At 39.2% G+C, this 17180-nt stretch overlaps 1 protein-coding gene across 4 annotated transcripts; it reads right to left on the bottom strand.

The window, feature by feature from the left end:
• Positions 1–4322: 4322 nt before the first annotated feature.
• Positions 4323–17143, bottom strand: LOC104932499 (interferon alpha/beta receptor 2). 4 transcript variants are annotated; one of them, XM_027290758.1, is made up of 8 exons: positions 16899–17143; positions 16456–16588; positions 14715–14893; positions 14153–14292; positions 10780–10945; positions 8273–8395; positions 7715–7766; positions 4688–4767 (listed from the first exon to the last, which is right to left on the bottom strand). In XM_027290758.1, exons 1-7 carry the CDS (start codon positions 17056–17058, stop codon positions 7738–7740), a joined length of 930 nt encoding a protein of 309 aa, XP_027146559.1. In that variant the 5' UTR covers positions 17059–17143; the 3' UTR covers positions 4688–4767; positions 7715–7737. The 4 variants fall into 4 exon arrangements, with proteins under 4 accessions (XP_027146556.1, XP_027146558.1, XP_027146557.1 ...); XM_027290755.1 differs by lacking the exon at positions 7715–7766 and having other exon boundaries at positions 4323–4767; positions 8274–8395; positions 16899–17135; XM_027290757.1 differs by lacking the exon at positions 7715–7766 and having other exon boundaries at positions 4323–4767; positions 8274–8395; positions 16947–17131.
• Between the last annotated feature and the right edge of the window lie 37 nt (positions 17144–17180).

Here is a 17180-nt window from a genome sequence, read left to right as displayed (position 1 = left end):
CGGCTTGAGGCGGAGCTGACTGAAGCCCGGCCACCTGTGACGACGCTCACCTGTCAATCAAAGCCTAACTTTAAGTCTTAATATAATTTGAGCAGTGAGTTCTATAAAAAATTCACCCTCAGTACAGTTGTCATGAACGGGCAAATTAGTTATAGAGACCAGAACAGGTTTTTGTACCAGGCTGTAAACATGTTTATTTCTGCTGTGAAGTTGGACATTTGAACATGGGGACTTATGGAGACTGACTTGTTCTGTAACCAGACTCAAGTGAACATTTGAGGAACTGCAGTTTCTGTCACTTAAACATTGACTGCACTTCATAGCCACAGAGGTTGCTGCTCGGTTATGTTGACTCGCACTCTGCCGGTATACTTTCCATGTTCACTGATGGAAAGGTTGAGGCTGGTGAAGTCACATTTAAGAGCGGAGATGTCTACACAGCCCAATTTGGATTGTGTGACTGGGGTGCTGTAGACAAAACACAATGCTGGTATTACAGATTTGATAAATATGAGCTGAGAACACATTATTACCACTTTGTACCATAACACACACACTACTGTTCAAAAGTTTGGGGCCCATGTTTTTAAAAGAAAAGCATTGGGTTTTTTTGTTCATAAAAATAACCTCAGATTGATCAAAAATACAGTGTAGACATTGTAAATAGTATAAATGACTGATTTGTAATGGAATATCTACATAGGTGTACAGAGCCCCATTATCAGCAACCATCACTCCTGTGTTCCACTTGAATGTTGTGTTCATAAATACTAATTAATACATACAAAATTAATGATTCACCCTCAGTACAGTTGTCATGAACAGGCAAATTAGCTATAGAGACCAAAACAGTTTTTTGTACCAGGCTGTAAACATGTTTATTTCTGCTGTGAAGTTGGACATTTGAACATGGGGACTTATGGAGACTGACTCGTTCTGTAACCAAACTCAAGTGACCATTTGAGGAACTGCAGTTTCTGTCACTTAAACATTGACTGCACTTCATAGCCACAGAGGGTGCTGCTCGGTTATGTTGACTCCAGTATGTCAAGTTTTTGTTGTTGCGCACCAAAAAGGGGAGCCCGGGGACAAAATAGTGATGCCTTTACCACAAACTAACAGATTTTATATCATGCTGATGCTTGACTGACTTGTAATCAGGTGAATTGTCTTGTCTGTCACTCTTCCGGCTGTTCTCACACTATGTAACTCTGGGCTCTGGACATGATTATAACAGTCAAGTTTTAATAATGAAGCTACCGATGATGAATCAAGATTACAGCTATGCTAGGCTGTATGATGGGAATCGTGTTTCAATTCCATGGAATCGTTTGGCAGTTTATCTAAAGATTCTCTTATCGATTCCAGCGAGCACGACAAATTACGGCACGTGGTTTCACACGTGCAGTGCAGTCAGTAGTAAACAATGTCACCCACTTGGTTCAAACGCTCCAAAGTTTGGCTGCATTTTACTAAAACAGATGGCAACAGCTGGACTTGCAACCTTTGCAAAGTGGAGATAACAGCGTCGGGAGGGAACACGTCGAACATGCAGAAACATTTGCGCACACAACATGCAATATTTTTAAATGAATGTCGTGTTTTTGACACGCTTCGGACTGGAGATGAATCTGAACCTAGCAGCAGCCAGGCTATGACCACCTCTGGCCTTACTACGGAAGGTACGGAAGGTAAATAACACACTGCCTACCATGTTAGCGCAATGTGCTTCTTTGTAAAACATGCTATAACAGTTAACATTAAACGAATGCCTTCTGCATTACATTTAGAAGATTAAATCTGCAAGCAGCGATGGTCGGGCCCTCGCACATGTGCGCACGTCGAAATGTGCACACGTCGAAATGTGCATAGATCGCCACACCCGCACAGTTTCCCCAAAATTCAGAATTTTGATAACTTTTACTCAGGAAGTCTATGTGAACACACCTACCAAGTTTAAAGGCAATGGGATGAAATCCCTAGGAGGAGGAGTTCAAACATGACCCCTTCTCAACCAGGCCGAAACAGCAAAAATGGTGATTTTCATTCTCAAATATCTCGCTTCCTGTTCACTGTAGCCCATTGGTCCAAGAGACTTTTTAGGTCTTGTAGGTTTTGCCATGTTCTACAATTCGGCTGAGAAAGTATATGATAGCCCAACACTTGCCTGAAAATCAGCCAAAAAGTCAATGGAGTCTCATTGTACCGTTGACGTGCCATCATGGCCACGCCCTCTGATGAAAAGTTGTGATTTTGCTAACTTTTTTATTGTCGATGCCTTAAGAACACACACGCCGAGTTTCAAACACATCGGATAAAATCCCTAGGAGGAGTCCGTTCAAATGCGACCGCTGGAAATGACCCCAAAAACACGAAAAGTCCAAATTTGACCAAAACTGGACGCCGTACGCTTCACTGTAGCCCATGTCACCAAGAGACTTTTTTGTGTATCTCGGCGTTACATACTCCCTCCAAATTTCGTACACGTGGATGAAACTGTGACGAGGGGCACCTCCGAAAACACACATCTAGGTGGCGCTGTAGAGCCATATGCGTACGTCCATGTGCGAGACCCCCAAAATACGTAATTTTACACCCGACTTCGGGGGGATAGGCAAATTTTCGTGAGTTTTCGAGTACATATAGGCCGTCGAAAATGCGATTTACTCTGAAACGTTGTTAAGCGTTAGAAATCCAATAGGGCCTCGCCCAGCGTGCCGTGCACAGGCCCTAAAATAAACACTTGCAATTCAATAGGGCCTCGCACCGCGTGCTCGGGCCCTAATGACCATGACGAGAGAGAAAGTCTGGCTGGCTCAGAGGCTGGCAGCTGTACTAGTACTCGCTCCAGTTCACTACTTCCTCTAGATGATGCTGATCAAACTGTTTGTTCTCCTTTTTTTTCCCAAATGAGAATCGATAAGAGAATCGAATCGTTAAGCAGAATCGATAATGGAATCGGAATCGTAAAAATCTTATCAATTCCTATCTCTACTAGGCTGTAGTCGTAATAGTGGTTTGAGCTTAATGCTCAAACCATCAGCATGCTAACATTCTCATTGCCAACACATTGATGTTGATGCTGATACTGATTTAGCATGTTAGCACGCTAGCATTTGCATATTAGCACTAAACACTAAAGTGCAGGTGTGGATGTTAGTCATTAGTGTTGGACATACTGACCAGATGATGGCACTAGAGGAAAAGCCAGAGGTTGGACCTGAGTTTGTATTTTTGTTTTTGTGTTGTAGATTTGTTGATTGATTGATGTTTTGCACAATTTTGTCAATTTCAAGAACAAAGTATGGAAGTTACATGAGCAGATACTTAAAGCCCTCCCTACTTGGACATAACACATAACATAACCAAACTGCAGCCGCCAGTCTCTTTTGAAGAACGTACATTATGCACGATAACAGTCAACCAAGCAGGTATTTAGTTAAGATCTTTGAAACTAGATAAGACAACTTAGATAACTTTGCATCCAACATGTGCTTCTGTTTACATTTGTTTTGTTCATTGTCAACCTCAGATGGACCAAAAAAAAAATTGGGAAGGAAAGCCTCAGAGAGTTGCTCAATGTGGATGGAATCCACATTGCGCAACATATGCTGCAGTGAGGGGCTTCTCTGTACAAGAGCTTGTATAATTTTATTAATAAAGTACAGTTCTACAAGCATTATTTAGTAACAGTCATAAGTGATAACAGATTATGATTTGTTTGTTTATTTAATCATTTATTTGGCACCACCAACATAAATAGTTCTGCAGCTGGACTGGGACTGAAACTGTTGCCAAGCAACACATCAACATTTTTCTGAAAAGTCCACGTTAGAGATAAATCACACAACAAGCATCAGCAGGCTCATTAGAACAAGACAACCACACATCACAGCTTAACGACAAGAGTAAATAATCATAGCAAAACTTCACTTTGCTCATTTGGATAATGTTATGGAATTTTCTATCCTTAGGTTACACGGGGTCAAGTGTGGGCCTTGAGGTCATAGGCAGTGCCTATCTCAACACTGTGGTCAGGGTCGAAGGAACCTAATGTTGTCTTCCTAAACATGATGGATAGCTTGCCGTTGACGTTCCATTAACATAAATAGACAACAGTGGCTTCAGACTAAAATGTGCTGACGGTAACACAAACATGGGTAAATACATTCGCTTTGAATATTTCTGGGAGTAAAGTATTTGTGGTGTTATCTGTAGGGGTTTAAAGTCTGATGGGAGAATGTGAGACCGACTCAGGCACTTCTGATGTACTTTGAGAGTGTCTCCATTTCTCCTTGGCCAAGCGTCAATAAATACTACAGCATAAGACATCAGAGGCTCCTGAACACTTTCATCCTTCATGACCTCACCATTGACCTTTGACTTCAGCAATTTCTCCACAACAGATAACAGAATGGACACTTACAGTAATAAAACACAAACTATATTCAGTTATAATACTCAAATTATTGCATGAACTATGCATGGACTGATGCATGAAACCTAGTTCAGTCAATTTATTTCCTATTTTATCCATTATTCTGTGGGTTATAAAAGTTATTTTAACAGAATGTAATGAAAGAGTCGGAAGAGTTAAAGGAAGTTTTCCTCCCCCTCCTCGGAGCTGCTCCTCAGTGGTTCAACATGCCTATGGACAGTCAGAAGGGAGTCTGCAGAGCCTTCCTTGTGTAGCTGCATGGCTGAGATGTGACCTGAGCATTCAGGCGATGCATTTCCATGATTGTGGCTTTGGAGGAGGAAGTAGGACTGGAGATAAAGGAGACAGTCAAACGTTGTGGAAAAGGATATCAAGTGTGACAATATTAGAATATATTAAAAAACAACTTGTTTATATTTCATACACAAATGCAATGTTTAGCCTTAGTTAGAATAATTGTATTATTACATATAATCAGTATTGTTGTAAAAAAAAAAAAAAACATTTACTATAGCAATGTAACTGGGGAACAATAAATGTACTCGGAAAACTAAATAATTGTGCTGGAGGAATGAAAATCCTCAAAAAGGTCCTCTGAACCAAAGTAGTGGCATCAGGCTTTAAAGCATGGTCCCATAGCACTGAGAGCTTGTGGAAAGCTCTGAATCAGGCCCCATGGCGTTGACGTCATAGTGGCAGATCGAACTACCCCGTTTGGAGGCTGGGCCTGAGGTATTAAATTATAACGCCGGAATGGACTTTTATGGCATCAGGATGTGCAAAAAGGGCAATCAGAAAATCCAAATATGGAAGAACAATAGACAAACCAAGAGTGAAAAGTGCTGAGAGCCTTATTTTTCAGAGTGGTCATAGATTGTCTTCAGTTCAGCTCTGGGGCCAACTAGGGTTTATTTTTATGAAAATATAAGCTCTAATGCCTGAACTCCTCTCAGAGAACTTTTTGAATAATTTTTTGGACCTTTCTGTAGCTCTTCACCTTTGCTGTTGGCACATGTTGGAAACAAGGTCCAGATTTAGGATCCGGCTGGACTTCCTATCTCCAACATGCTGATAATACTCCACTTGTCAGGGTGATTTACAATACACATTTAACACAATATTCCTTACCACGGGTAGAACAATCTGTTTGTGTGGTTTAAATGGGACATATTATGAAAAAAAAATCACTTTTTCAGCTCTTCTACACTAATATTTTGGAAATATTTGAAAAACAACAACTGCCTCCATTTTGCGTGAGCTGCTGCAGCCACACTGTATCTTGTGGCTTGTCTTTAAAACATGTGGTTCAGATTTTGAGCCCCTAGTGACATCACTAACAGGCTCATGAACATATTCCATTATTTGCTGTGTGAAGCACACTAACATAACAGCAGTACTTTGTTAGTTAAATATCTGTCTGTGGCCTTTTTGTTTTAAGGGTCTGACTCTTGTTCGGACATTGAAGGTTGCAACGGTACATGTTCATTTGCATTTAAAGCGACAGACGCTGAAATCTGCCGTCTGAGCACTGAGCATTACAGACAGGGTACAGGCTGGTATGCTTGATCTGTGAGGAATTTTGACCAAAGAATTTCACAGACCTGGGAACTGTGTGAACATGTGGAAAAGGGGTATAATATTTCCCCTTTAAAGGACCAATGTGAAGCATTTAGTGGCATCTAGGGGTGTTGTTGCTGATTACAACCATCTTCTTTGTAGAGTGAAACGACAGTGGTTGCAAAATCTCATCTAGAGCTAGTGTTAAGTTTGTCTGTTCTGGGCTACTGTAGAAACATGGTGGTTCAACATGACAGATTCACCTTTATGAAGCATATTATAATCAATTTCTTTCAAATTCTCTGACCTTTGATATAGGACTGAAATTTAGAGGCTATAGGATAACTCTGGTGTTATTTTATATTTTTCTTATTGTCAACAAATCTCATGAAAAGACCAAAACCAACAAATGTCTTACCTACTGCCTGTGGCTCTTAAGCTTATTGGTTCCTTATGAAGACATAAATTATTAAAAAACTTCACAAATGTATAGTTTAATTTCCTATACCAGCTGCTCAGGAGGACATAGTGCAGTTCTTTGGTAGCAGGGGTAGGGATGGGAATTTTCTCAACAAGAACCGGTTCTGTGTATTTCAATTCCATGGAATCGTTTGGCAGTTTATCTAACGATCTCTTATCGATTCCAGAAAGCACGAATTACGTCACGTAACTTCTGCACTCTCGATTCCAGCAAGCACGACAAATTACGGCACGTAACTTACGCAGGTTTCACACGTGCAGTGCAGTCAGTAGTAAACAATGTCACCCACTCGGTTCAAACGCCCCAAAGTTTGGCTGCATTTTACCAAAACAAATGGCAACAGCTTGACTTGCAACCTTTGCAAAGTGGAGATAACAGCGTTGGGAGGGAACACGACGAACATGCAGAAACATTTGCGCACACAACATGCAATATTTTTACATGAATGTCGTGTTTTTGACACGCTTCAGACTGGAGATGAATCTGAACCTAGCAGCAGTGGCAGCAGCCAGGCTATGACCACCTCTGCGGTTACTATGGAAGGTACGGAAGGTAAATAACACACTGCCTACCATGTTAACGCGATGTGCTTCTTTGTAAAACATGCTATAACAGTTAACATTAAACGAATGCCTTCTGCATTACATTTAGAAGATGACCATGATGAGAGAAAGAGTCTGGCTGGCTCAGAGGTGGGCAGCTATACTAGTACTTGTTCCAGTTCACTACCTTCTCTAGATGATGCTGATCAAACTGTCTGTTTTCCTTTTTTTCCCAAATAAGAATCGATAAGAGAATCGCTAAAGAATCGAATCGTTAAGCAGAATCGATAATGGAATCGGAATCGTAAAAATCTGGATGGGAATCAATTCCCATCCCTAAGCAGGGGATTAATCGACATGTATTGCTTGTAGCAGCAAGATGGTGTGCGCAGGATTAAGTCAAAATAAATCACTGTGTGTGTGTGTGTTCATGGTAATGAAGGAACATGTTACTTTGGTCATTGTGACCAACTGATTCTTGGACAACCAAGGGGCTCTGAGAAAAATCTTTAAGTTTCTGGTGGGCATGGGGACATCCTGAGTAGCTGAAGCTACCTGTTTCTGTGAACATAAAGATTTGTTTTGGTTTTCAGGGCCCATGTACCCTGAAGGGTTCTGCAGACCCATTGGTAGTTGTTGACGACAATGGAGTTCTATGGCACAGACAATTAAAATTTATCAGGCCTTGATACACACACAGTACTTGTTAGTTGATACATTCATTGTTGGTTTGGGTCTGCGCTTGGGATTTGTGGAAAAGTAGAAAAATATACAATATCATCAGACTTATACTTATTGGTTGTTTTCTTCATCCGACAGTACAAAACAAACAGATATTGAATTTATGGTGATAATCTCAACTACTGGATGAACTCCATCATATTTGTACAGAGATTCATTTTGCATTTAACATGTTAGTATTTAGCTCAATGCACCACTATGCCTACAGCCTCCCAGAGCCATTTGCATGGCTGTAGTCTTGTTACATGATCAGTGACTTAAATAATTGATTAAAAACAAATGATTAATATTTGGTTGGTTGACATATTGAATAATCTACTAATCATTCCATCTTTAGTTTATGTTTCATCTGTTTTATAGTAATCAAAGTGTGATCATTATTATCTTAATAATTCCAGAAACCAACTAATTAAACAAAGTAATCAAGTTGATTTATTTATGGACACCTGAAAATTTAAGGAGAGGGCTAACATTTGATTCTTTAAGTCCCAGCACACACAATTGGATCTGTTACCAGAGTTCTGGGGAAGAGTCGTCGTCGTAATTTGAAGCTGAGCTGACTGCCGTAGACAACCAATCCAATGAGGAGAAAGCCCAGTGCACAGAACGCACCCAGCAGGCCGAAGACTACGTGCACTGTGAAACAGGAAGAGAGCAACAAATATCAGATTCACAAACCTCTCATTATATCAGATATCCCTTTACATGTGGAAAGACAGAAAAATCGAAGAGCCTCAGAACTTTTCTATCCACCAGGTGTTGTGTTATTCCAAGTTTCTTTCATATTTACATCTCTGAGAAGAACTGTTAAAATTCAAATGAAGTTCCCCTTTCAGCCTTTAAGCCAGGGGCAACAAACACATTTCCAGTTTGAATAAATTCATGTTCAGTTTGCGTACTTCACTGGCAGCTGAGTTTAAATCTGCACAGAGACAGAAGCAGCAGCATGGAGCTTTAGATAATAAAGGGGAACTTTATTTTGATCACAAACTTTTCTCAGGTTGTTGTGTCTAAGAGTCAGTTTGTGTGTGACAACATTTTAGACAAAAGATAGAGCTTTATATTAAAGAGTAAGATCCTTTTTCGTTAACTATAAATAGCAGTTACATTGATTTGTTCACAGCCCGGACTCCATTTAAAAAAGCAGTAATTTTACCTTGTAAAATCGTAACACTTAATCCTAACTCAACACAAACAAAATAACACTCAAAATTAATTCTCCCTGCTGCCTCTCTGATACTCGACCTCCCTCCCACTCCTCTCCAGATATTCTGGTTTAAGGTTTTGATGAATATTATTTTGTTTCTGTCGAGTTTGAATGACAATATTACTGGTATCTTTGACACAGTGATATTACAAAAGGGATCCTGCTCTTTAATTTTAATGCAGAGGTCTGTTTCTATAGGATCTTATAATAACAATCTAAGCCTATCTGTGGCAAAAAAAACCCCATTAGTGGACATATATCACAGTGCTGCCGGTTTCATGGCTGCATGCTGCAAGCTATATTTGTTGTTCCATCAGTCAATTTGACATGAAAACATGAGGAGATGAAAAATCAAATTAACCCTTTAAGCCCTTGTCAGACATTAGATACGTGACATTCTGTCTGTTAACGGACCGGCACACCCACACAGGTGTTTTCTTACCTAAGGGTCACTAAAGCCATGCGCTGTGAAAAACAGTAAAGTTACCTAACAGGTGTAACAATGCCAACAGGAGACTGGCAGTAAACAAGTCTCCATTGCCTTTAATACACTGTTTCGTAAAAATCAGTCACTCTGATCTGTCTATAAACAATGCAAGCATGGAAACCTGTCAGCAGATTCAATTTGTTTTATTTTCTTTGTACCCGTAAGGTGATCATTATGACGAAGTTCTTTGACAGTTCTTGGATGGCATAATGAACCTTGTTTAACGACTTTAATTAACACTAGTTCCCCGTAGTAGGTTGTTAGAGAAATGTTACCGCTGTAGTTCTGACTTAATCACACTACCTCTATTACTGCCACGATGGCAAAAAATATATATTTGATTTTACGTTATAGAGCATTTTTTGCTGTTGTTGTTGTTGTTGACTGTTGTTAAAACCAGTGTTGTAGTCAAGACCAGCTAAACTGAGGCCAAGTCAAGACCAAGACCAGAGTGTATCAAGACCGAGAAAAGACCAAGACTTTGAGGGGTCAAGTCCAAGTCAAGACCAAGACCAAGACATGTACAGTATAGTGTACTTAGGTAGCTAACATGTGGTTAATATTCGCCATCTCTCTTTAGGTGAGGCACATACCTCACAGCCTTCTCAGTAAGCGTATTGCAGGATTTACAGACTGCTGCTGTGGATGTTATTTTGCAGATATCCTGTAGGAAGTCAAATTTTATTACAGAAGGTTTGGATGACGATCACTTTCTAGCAGTGAGTGTGAAGGAGGGCAGCAAAGGCTAACAGCCATTACCAGTGACAAGAATTTTAAATGAGAAATGGGTCAAGTTATTAATGTCATTTGAAGCAGGAAGTTCATATTCATTTCTTTTTTTAAATGACCTGCTTCATAAAATACTGAGTTAAGTACTTAACTTAAGTACAGCTGTTGGCTTGTGGTCTTGAACTTAACCTTTACCTGACCTCTCCTGTCCTCTTTTTGGACACGCGTCACGCAGGTTTTTGCTCTTTAACTACAAACTGTGGAACAACTTTTTAAAGTGTAAACGTATTTTCAGTTAATTATGAAACTGTGGCAGGACAAACTAGACATTATTAAGTGAATGATATGGAAATATCCTCACAGCTGTGGTCTTGAAATAAAGTCCTGAGTTCTCTTTGCCTGAGACCAAAATAAGGCAGAGTAAAAATGCTGTCAATTCTGAGACAAGACCGAGACCTTCAAAAAGTGGTCTTGGGAACGGTCTAAAGACCAAGACCAATCTCGAGTACTACAATGCTGGTTAAAACTGAATATTGGAACGTCTTGGAATGTCTTTTATGTTTGCTGAGCATTAACAGTTAAACAACAGTGACGTACGTGAGCTTGAGGAGGGTTGAGGAGGGCTGGTGAAGGCACAGTGAGATTTACTGGGGACAGCGTTGGAGTTTAAACGTGCTTTCACAGTGACGGTCACACAGTACTCCACACCTGGCTGCAGGTACGAGATCGTGATCTCCTCCTGGTAATGCAGATTCAGTTTGAACTGCAAAACAACAGAAAAACAGGGGTTAAACATCAAACCTCATCACTTTGTGTGTCATTTCTCCACTTGGTACGGAACAAATGATCCCATGAGGATGTTTCCTGAGTTGTTTCTATGTTTAAAAAAAACTGCTAAATGGACAACAAAACAAACTGAAATGAACAAATGAACAAAAAGTTTCAATTTAACTGCTTTGAGTTTTTGGATTTTGCATTTGTTTTCATTACAAATGATCATATCAACTTCACCATTTGAGTGACAAGTCGAATCTTTGGAAAAATGTGGATGGAATTCAGATTGTTTCAGAATTTGGTTCGCCCCTCTTCTGTTCTGATGACATCATGCACTTGTGCTGGCATGGACTGATGGAAACCTGATGATGTGTGTTGTCCCAGTATGACTTGACAAATGTCCCAGAGCGCTTTCTCAGTATTTAATTGTTTCAATAAATGGAGTTGAGCTTTAGGTGACTGTGGAGGAAAGTCTAGACCTTTCTTTGGTCTTTGTTAGTAGTATGTCAACAGACTTCTTGTCAATTCAATATAATTATCCATAAAAAAATAAACTGTACAAGCTTTACATTCTGTTTAGTGCTAAAGAGAGGTCTTAGAAACCTTGAGTCTAGTTATGATTTGATGATGAGAAAGCCCCTCTTTGCTTAGAATCTAACTTCTGATACTTTCACTTCGTTTATGAAACCTCACACCTCCTGAATATTTTCCATGTTTACGTGAAAATATTAAAGATTTTCAACATGGTCTCAACTGGACTCGACTAATATGTTTTTTTGGACTTGACTGTATGTGTTGGGAAAAAAACAACAACAACAACATGTGGGTTTTTCTGTTAAGCTGTTGCTGCTCACAGTAACTTCCAGTTTCTTCAAATCTTAAAGGAATTGTTGCAGTTTCTGAAGTAAAGCTGATGTGTTTCACTTCCTGTGTCAAAGCACAATATTTAGGTGTTAAATGTCAAGATACAGGCCGAAAAACTGAAGTGTAGCTTTACACACACTATTTTTTTAAAGGCTCCCCATGTTTCCTGAATGTCACAGTCAAAACCCAAGTCGAAATGAGCCGGTGAGAGGAAGACGTGGGTTAAACCACACAATCTGAAAAACATTGAGCCCTGAAGGAACCTGACGCCTCTGTGAAACACAGATAAGCACAGATATACACATACTGGATATTTTGATCAACCTTTCATGAGATAAAGAAAAGCTGCTTTGTGGGTTTGCAGTTTTGATTTCTCGGTATTCCACACTGCTCTGAGTTTCATGTTGTCTAAACACATGCAAACCAAATAAAACACTCTGAAAGAAAGATGACAACCTGCAGGAATTCACTCTTATCTTCTGAGTGAATCATATTGGGATGATAATAATACATGGAACATCTTCTATTATATATTGATCTCCGTAAGTAAGAAACTGAAGACGATTAACTGATAAAAAACCTGATCAGCCACCGTCAAAGTATAAAATATCACACCAAACTCCCTTGAACTTGAAGAAACTCCCTAGAAACACAACATAAAGGACGTCATATGTCGACAGTTTTCTTGTCAATTTAGCATCAATATAATCCATACATAAGTTTCTGTAAAAACTTTACATTTTGGATTTTTTCACCTCAGCAACTCAAGAACTCACTCCCAGCATTGTTAGTGGTAGAGGACTGTAGGAATGAGACGAAACGTCTCTCACTAAAATAAGAGCTGGTTGGTGGATCAGATACACGTTGAATCAAACACACTTTTTCTAAACACTGTTAATTCACCGTCTGTTGTGTGAGGCGGTATTTTAGTTTTTTCAAACATTACCAGAGGAACGACCCTTTCCTGCTTCTTACTTAGTGCTGAAGAGAGTGCCGCCCTTCTGATAACATTAAACATGTTTGATTTCATCAGAGCGTCAAGACAAGTATAACACTTGTCAACAAGCAGGAGATGTGTTTGTGTGTTGCTTGGCAACGTGGCAATCCAGTAATAAGTAAACAACAAATAAATAATATGTTTTTCTGTAATCCTGCTGACAGAGAAACAATCAAACGTCATTCGCCCTGGTGGAGGTAATGAAAGCTGTGTCACGATGGAAATGGATCATGTTCAATGAACAGAACAGGAGAGGGTTTGAGCCCTTATTGCACGATTTACCTTAAAGACATAGAAGTTTTGTGTATAGTGGGAGGATGAAAATAAAGTTGTTTAAGTTCAGAATAAAATGAGAAGCTGCTGACAAAACAAAGTCAGTACCAGGCTTCTGTAGTGGATCATTAACCCTAATCCTAACCCTAAGCATAAGCATTGCGCCCACTTACACCTAACCCTATCTACACCGCTGTGTTTTTTAGCCTATTTGTTTACATTTTAGATTTTAATCACAGCTTGAAGGGCAGTGTGTTCCTGCTGAAACACAACAATGACAGAAGCTACGCAGACAGTGAGATGCTGTCATTTGTCTGTTGCAAATATTACACCAAACTCCCTTAAAATATAGGACATTTTAACAATTTCTTATGTGTCCTTAGCAACACATCACTTGAGAAGCACAAGATAAAGGACCTCATATGTCAACAGTATTTTTGTCAATCCTTATATATATTTATATATATATATATATATATTATATATAATATATATATATATATAATATATATATTAAATCATATATATATATAATAATAATAAAATATTGTTCAAAGATGAACACATGATTCACTACCTGATACCACTTCAAAATAAAGTGTTCACTTCCTGTGACAACAATATTTCAGGAAAATAACTTGTATCCCTGAGTAGAACCAAAACAAAAACAACCACATGAGAAGCCACAATGCGAGGAGGGCTGCATGTGTGTTCCGCTTCCTGTTAACTCTACAGTAACCTTCACCTCCAACCTAAGTGATCTCCTCACAGTACTTTTTACTTGACGTAGTTACTTCACTTTTCACAGTTTGCAGCTTTGTGCTCATTGTATGTGTTGGATGATAATTAGCTGTGGGTCAAAATGATTGGAAATTGGATGGCGACAGTGTTTGAAACTATTGTTCTAATTCTTTAGGGCTGGTAGCTTTCAACATGTGACGACATGGAAAAATGAGAACCGAGTTGAAAAATACTGAAGTCTCTCTCTGACATTACACACAGTTTTAGATCCATTTCAAATATAAAGACATTGTTTAGTGCAGCGTTAAGCCTAGCACGTACCTGTGCACCATCCCTGGTCCTTTGCACATGGAAAACAAGTTCTTCATGGAGCTGAAGCCCCCTTGTTGGAGGAACTCTGACCTTCAGGATCAAACAGTTCCCACAGCCGGACACGGACACATCAGGAGGTCCCAACATAGCTACAAATTAAACACTCTTTCAGAAGAGATTCATTGCAAGACAAAATATTCATAATTTAAAAAAGAAAAAAAGAAAAACCTAGGAAACATAGAGGAGATCATTGAGGAGATGATGAGTAACACATCCATGTTCACTCCATTTCCAACATCCAATGTTCCAATAGAAAAGTAATGTGTATTAAGTACACTGCATAGGGACCAATCATATCTGTACTGTCATTTGTTGAACATAACAGATATAATTAAAACTGGATTTTTGGTTCCACCCACCGTATAACTCACTTATACGTGAATAAGTGAGTTATAATGTTGATGATTTCACATTTGTTGTGAATGAAGAGTTACCTACCTCTCTGAGAAAGTGTTTTAAATCTGCCATATGAACAGTGTGTGTGTGTGTGTGTGTGTTTGTGGCGTCTCACTGTCTGTCAGAGGCTGAAACCACCCAGACATCGTCCAGTTGGAGGTCCGGTTGGGTGTAAAGGCCTGGACACGAGCTTGATAGTGATCGAACGGGTCTTTGAAGGCTTGTGTTAGATTACATGTCTGTCCAGCCGTCAGCTCTGAACAACCAGCCACTGGTTTCCACGATCTATTCCTCCTTATGAAAGAAAGAAAGAAAAAGACTGATGAACTGCAAAGAATCACAGGAGGTGAAGGTCAAAGCAGAGAGGGAGGAAGGTGAAAACGCAACCAGCAACATGCTGATCGATCACAGCTGAATAAAAAGGCAACTCAATGAGCTGTAGGCGTCATCCTGTTATGATCCAATTCACACTTACTCAAAAAGGAAAGTGCTCACTCAGATGGTTTAGAGGTGGTTCAGAAACAAAAATGAAACATATGACATGCAACATGCTGTGCAACAAGAGGTAGTTCACTAGTGCACAAATACAATACAACTGTAAGTGTTTTTAGTCTTTTGAGCTTAAACTAAGTTCACATCTGGTTTGTAGATTGATGGTAAACGGACTGTATTCTTCAGAAATGAGCTAATCACAATCACACATCGATTTCGTACAGGCATTCATGGTCATCAGAGGATTACTTGTTTTACTTGTTTTTTTAGCACCAGCAACAGGTTTATGATCAAATACCTTTTCTATCAGCATCTGTACTAGTTTCACAAATAACAGCATGTAAACATACTAAACTAACATAATACATGTGGTCTGTGAAGTCATCCGGATCATCTTTATTCGAGAAGCGTTCAATCTGGGGCAACTAGACTTGGTTGTAGATCCAATAAATAGTTGTCCCAGATTTAACCCTTTTCAAAAAAAAATTCTACCTGAACTACTAACAGCATATTCACATAATATCCTGTGGTCAAGTGTCGGTCTCTGAACTAAAATTAAGTTTTAGTTTAGTTTCTTTTCTTTCTCGCTCTCACAACAGCCCACTTTCTTTTTAACGTAAGTCTTTGTTTGAAGACAAAATAAAGAAAAACCTGGTAAAATGCTTATAATATCAAAACAAGTTAAAAGATTTGATCAATATATACACCTGAACGTTCAGCTGTTTGTTAAGATTTATGTCTTTTATGTTTATTCTGTTTGATCTGTGTGTTTATGTGTTGTCATGTATTTCACTCGTAGTCCAGATATCAATAAATATCTATAATTAACTATTAAAAAATAAACCTCTTTTATTAGAAGCAGAGTCATAAATAGTCTGGGATGATTCATATTAGTTATGGATATACCGACACACGTGATGATTAACAGAAATGCCAAAAATCATTTTTTGAAGTTATTTTTTTTTTAATTGTAGACTGTTGCTCAGTAAAAAAAGTAGAGTAAAAGTTCAGTTTGAGGTTTGAGTTTAGAAAACAGCCAGAGGTGCATTTGTTTTACGTCAGGTGCAGGATGGCTCAGCACATGTCAGTCATCTGTTTCACAGCAGACATGAAACGAAAATCACTACAAGTAAATTCTCTGGAGTGATGCCAAACCACAGTGAGTCAATCTTTGTGAGGCTGCAAATGTTTAAAGTTCGTGTAAGATTTTAATAATTTTAAGTCTCATTTTGTGTTTTTCTTTTAATCATCTTCCCAAAAAACATCAGTGCTTCTCTTTCAAACCTTGCTCTTAAGTAGAAAGGGGTCCTGAGTCTGCCTCACTGTGTTCTGTTTCCAATTTTTCCAAACCTGCGGCTGAATACCTTAAGCGGAGGATTTCAACGGTGAAGTTGGTGCTGGTGGGGGTCTCTGGGCCAGGCAGGAAGCTGAGAGTATGCTCCATGTTGAAGGAAGAAATGGAGACGTTTGAGGGTGCAGGGAGGGAAACACACACCACTGCAGAGGGGGAACAAAATAACAACATGAACCCTGAAATTGATTTGACTTTTAAATAACATTGTCTGGACTTTCTTCTTATTCCATAACTCTGCATCACTACATGAGGCTAAATGTACAGTCTGTACAACTTACAAACATTTCCTGTATATTTTATAGCTCACATAAACAAGCAGCTGTTCAACAGAATTACTTTACTACCACAAAAAAAAAAAATACAAATCTAAAGTCCAGAGGTGTAAAAACAACACACACAAACCTCACAAGAATGTGAACAAAGCCACAGCATGCATTCATCTCACATATTCACCATTTAAACCCCATACTTCCTCCCCACCTTCAATCCAGGGAGCATTACCAAGGTGTAAATGCAGGAGAAGAAGCATCCACAACCCCATCTTCCCTCCATGGACTGTGTTATGGCTCGCAGATATCTTGATGATAAGTCTCTTGTTTTTGAGTCTGAGCATGCAACGTATAGAGAGGGATGGGAGGGAGCTGGGGGTTTGTGTGTGGGGGTTGGGAGACGAACACCGTTTGTTATCATGTTCAGGGCTGAGTTTCTATTTCCCCAGAAGTCCCTCCCTGTGCA

This window comes from Larimichthys crocea, chromosome XVIII (assembly GCF_000972845.2).
Source record: "Larimichthys crocea isolate SSNF chromosome XVIII, L_crocea_2.0, whole genome shotgun sequence".
Taxonomy (NCBI): Eukaryota; Metazoa; Chordata; class Actinopteri; family Sciaenidae; genus Larimichthys; species Larimichthys crocea.
The sequence above is the reverse complement of the archived record's forward strand: the minus strand, read 5'-3'. Positions and strand labels throughout refer to the sequence as shown.

Excerpts from the sequence above, each read along its gene's own strand:
- LOC104932499 (XM_027290755.1), bottom strand. The coding sequence starts at position 17,058 with ATGCTCAGACTCAAAAACAAGAGACTTATCATCAAGATATCTGCGAGC. Across the intron at positions 14,293-14,714 it reads GTTTCAGCCTCTGACAGACA|CTATGTTGGGACCTCCTGAT; the intron begins GTGAGACGCCAC and ends TTTAATTTGTAG. Across the intron at positions 8,396-10,779 it reads TCAACCCTCCTCAAGCTCAC|TGCACGTAGTCTTCGGCCTG; the intron begins GTACGTCACTGT and ends CCTGTTTCACAG.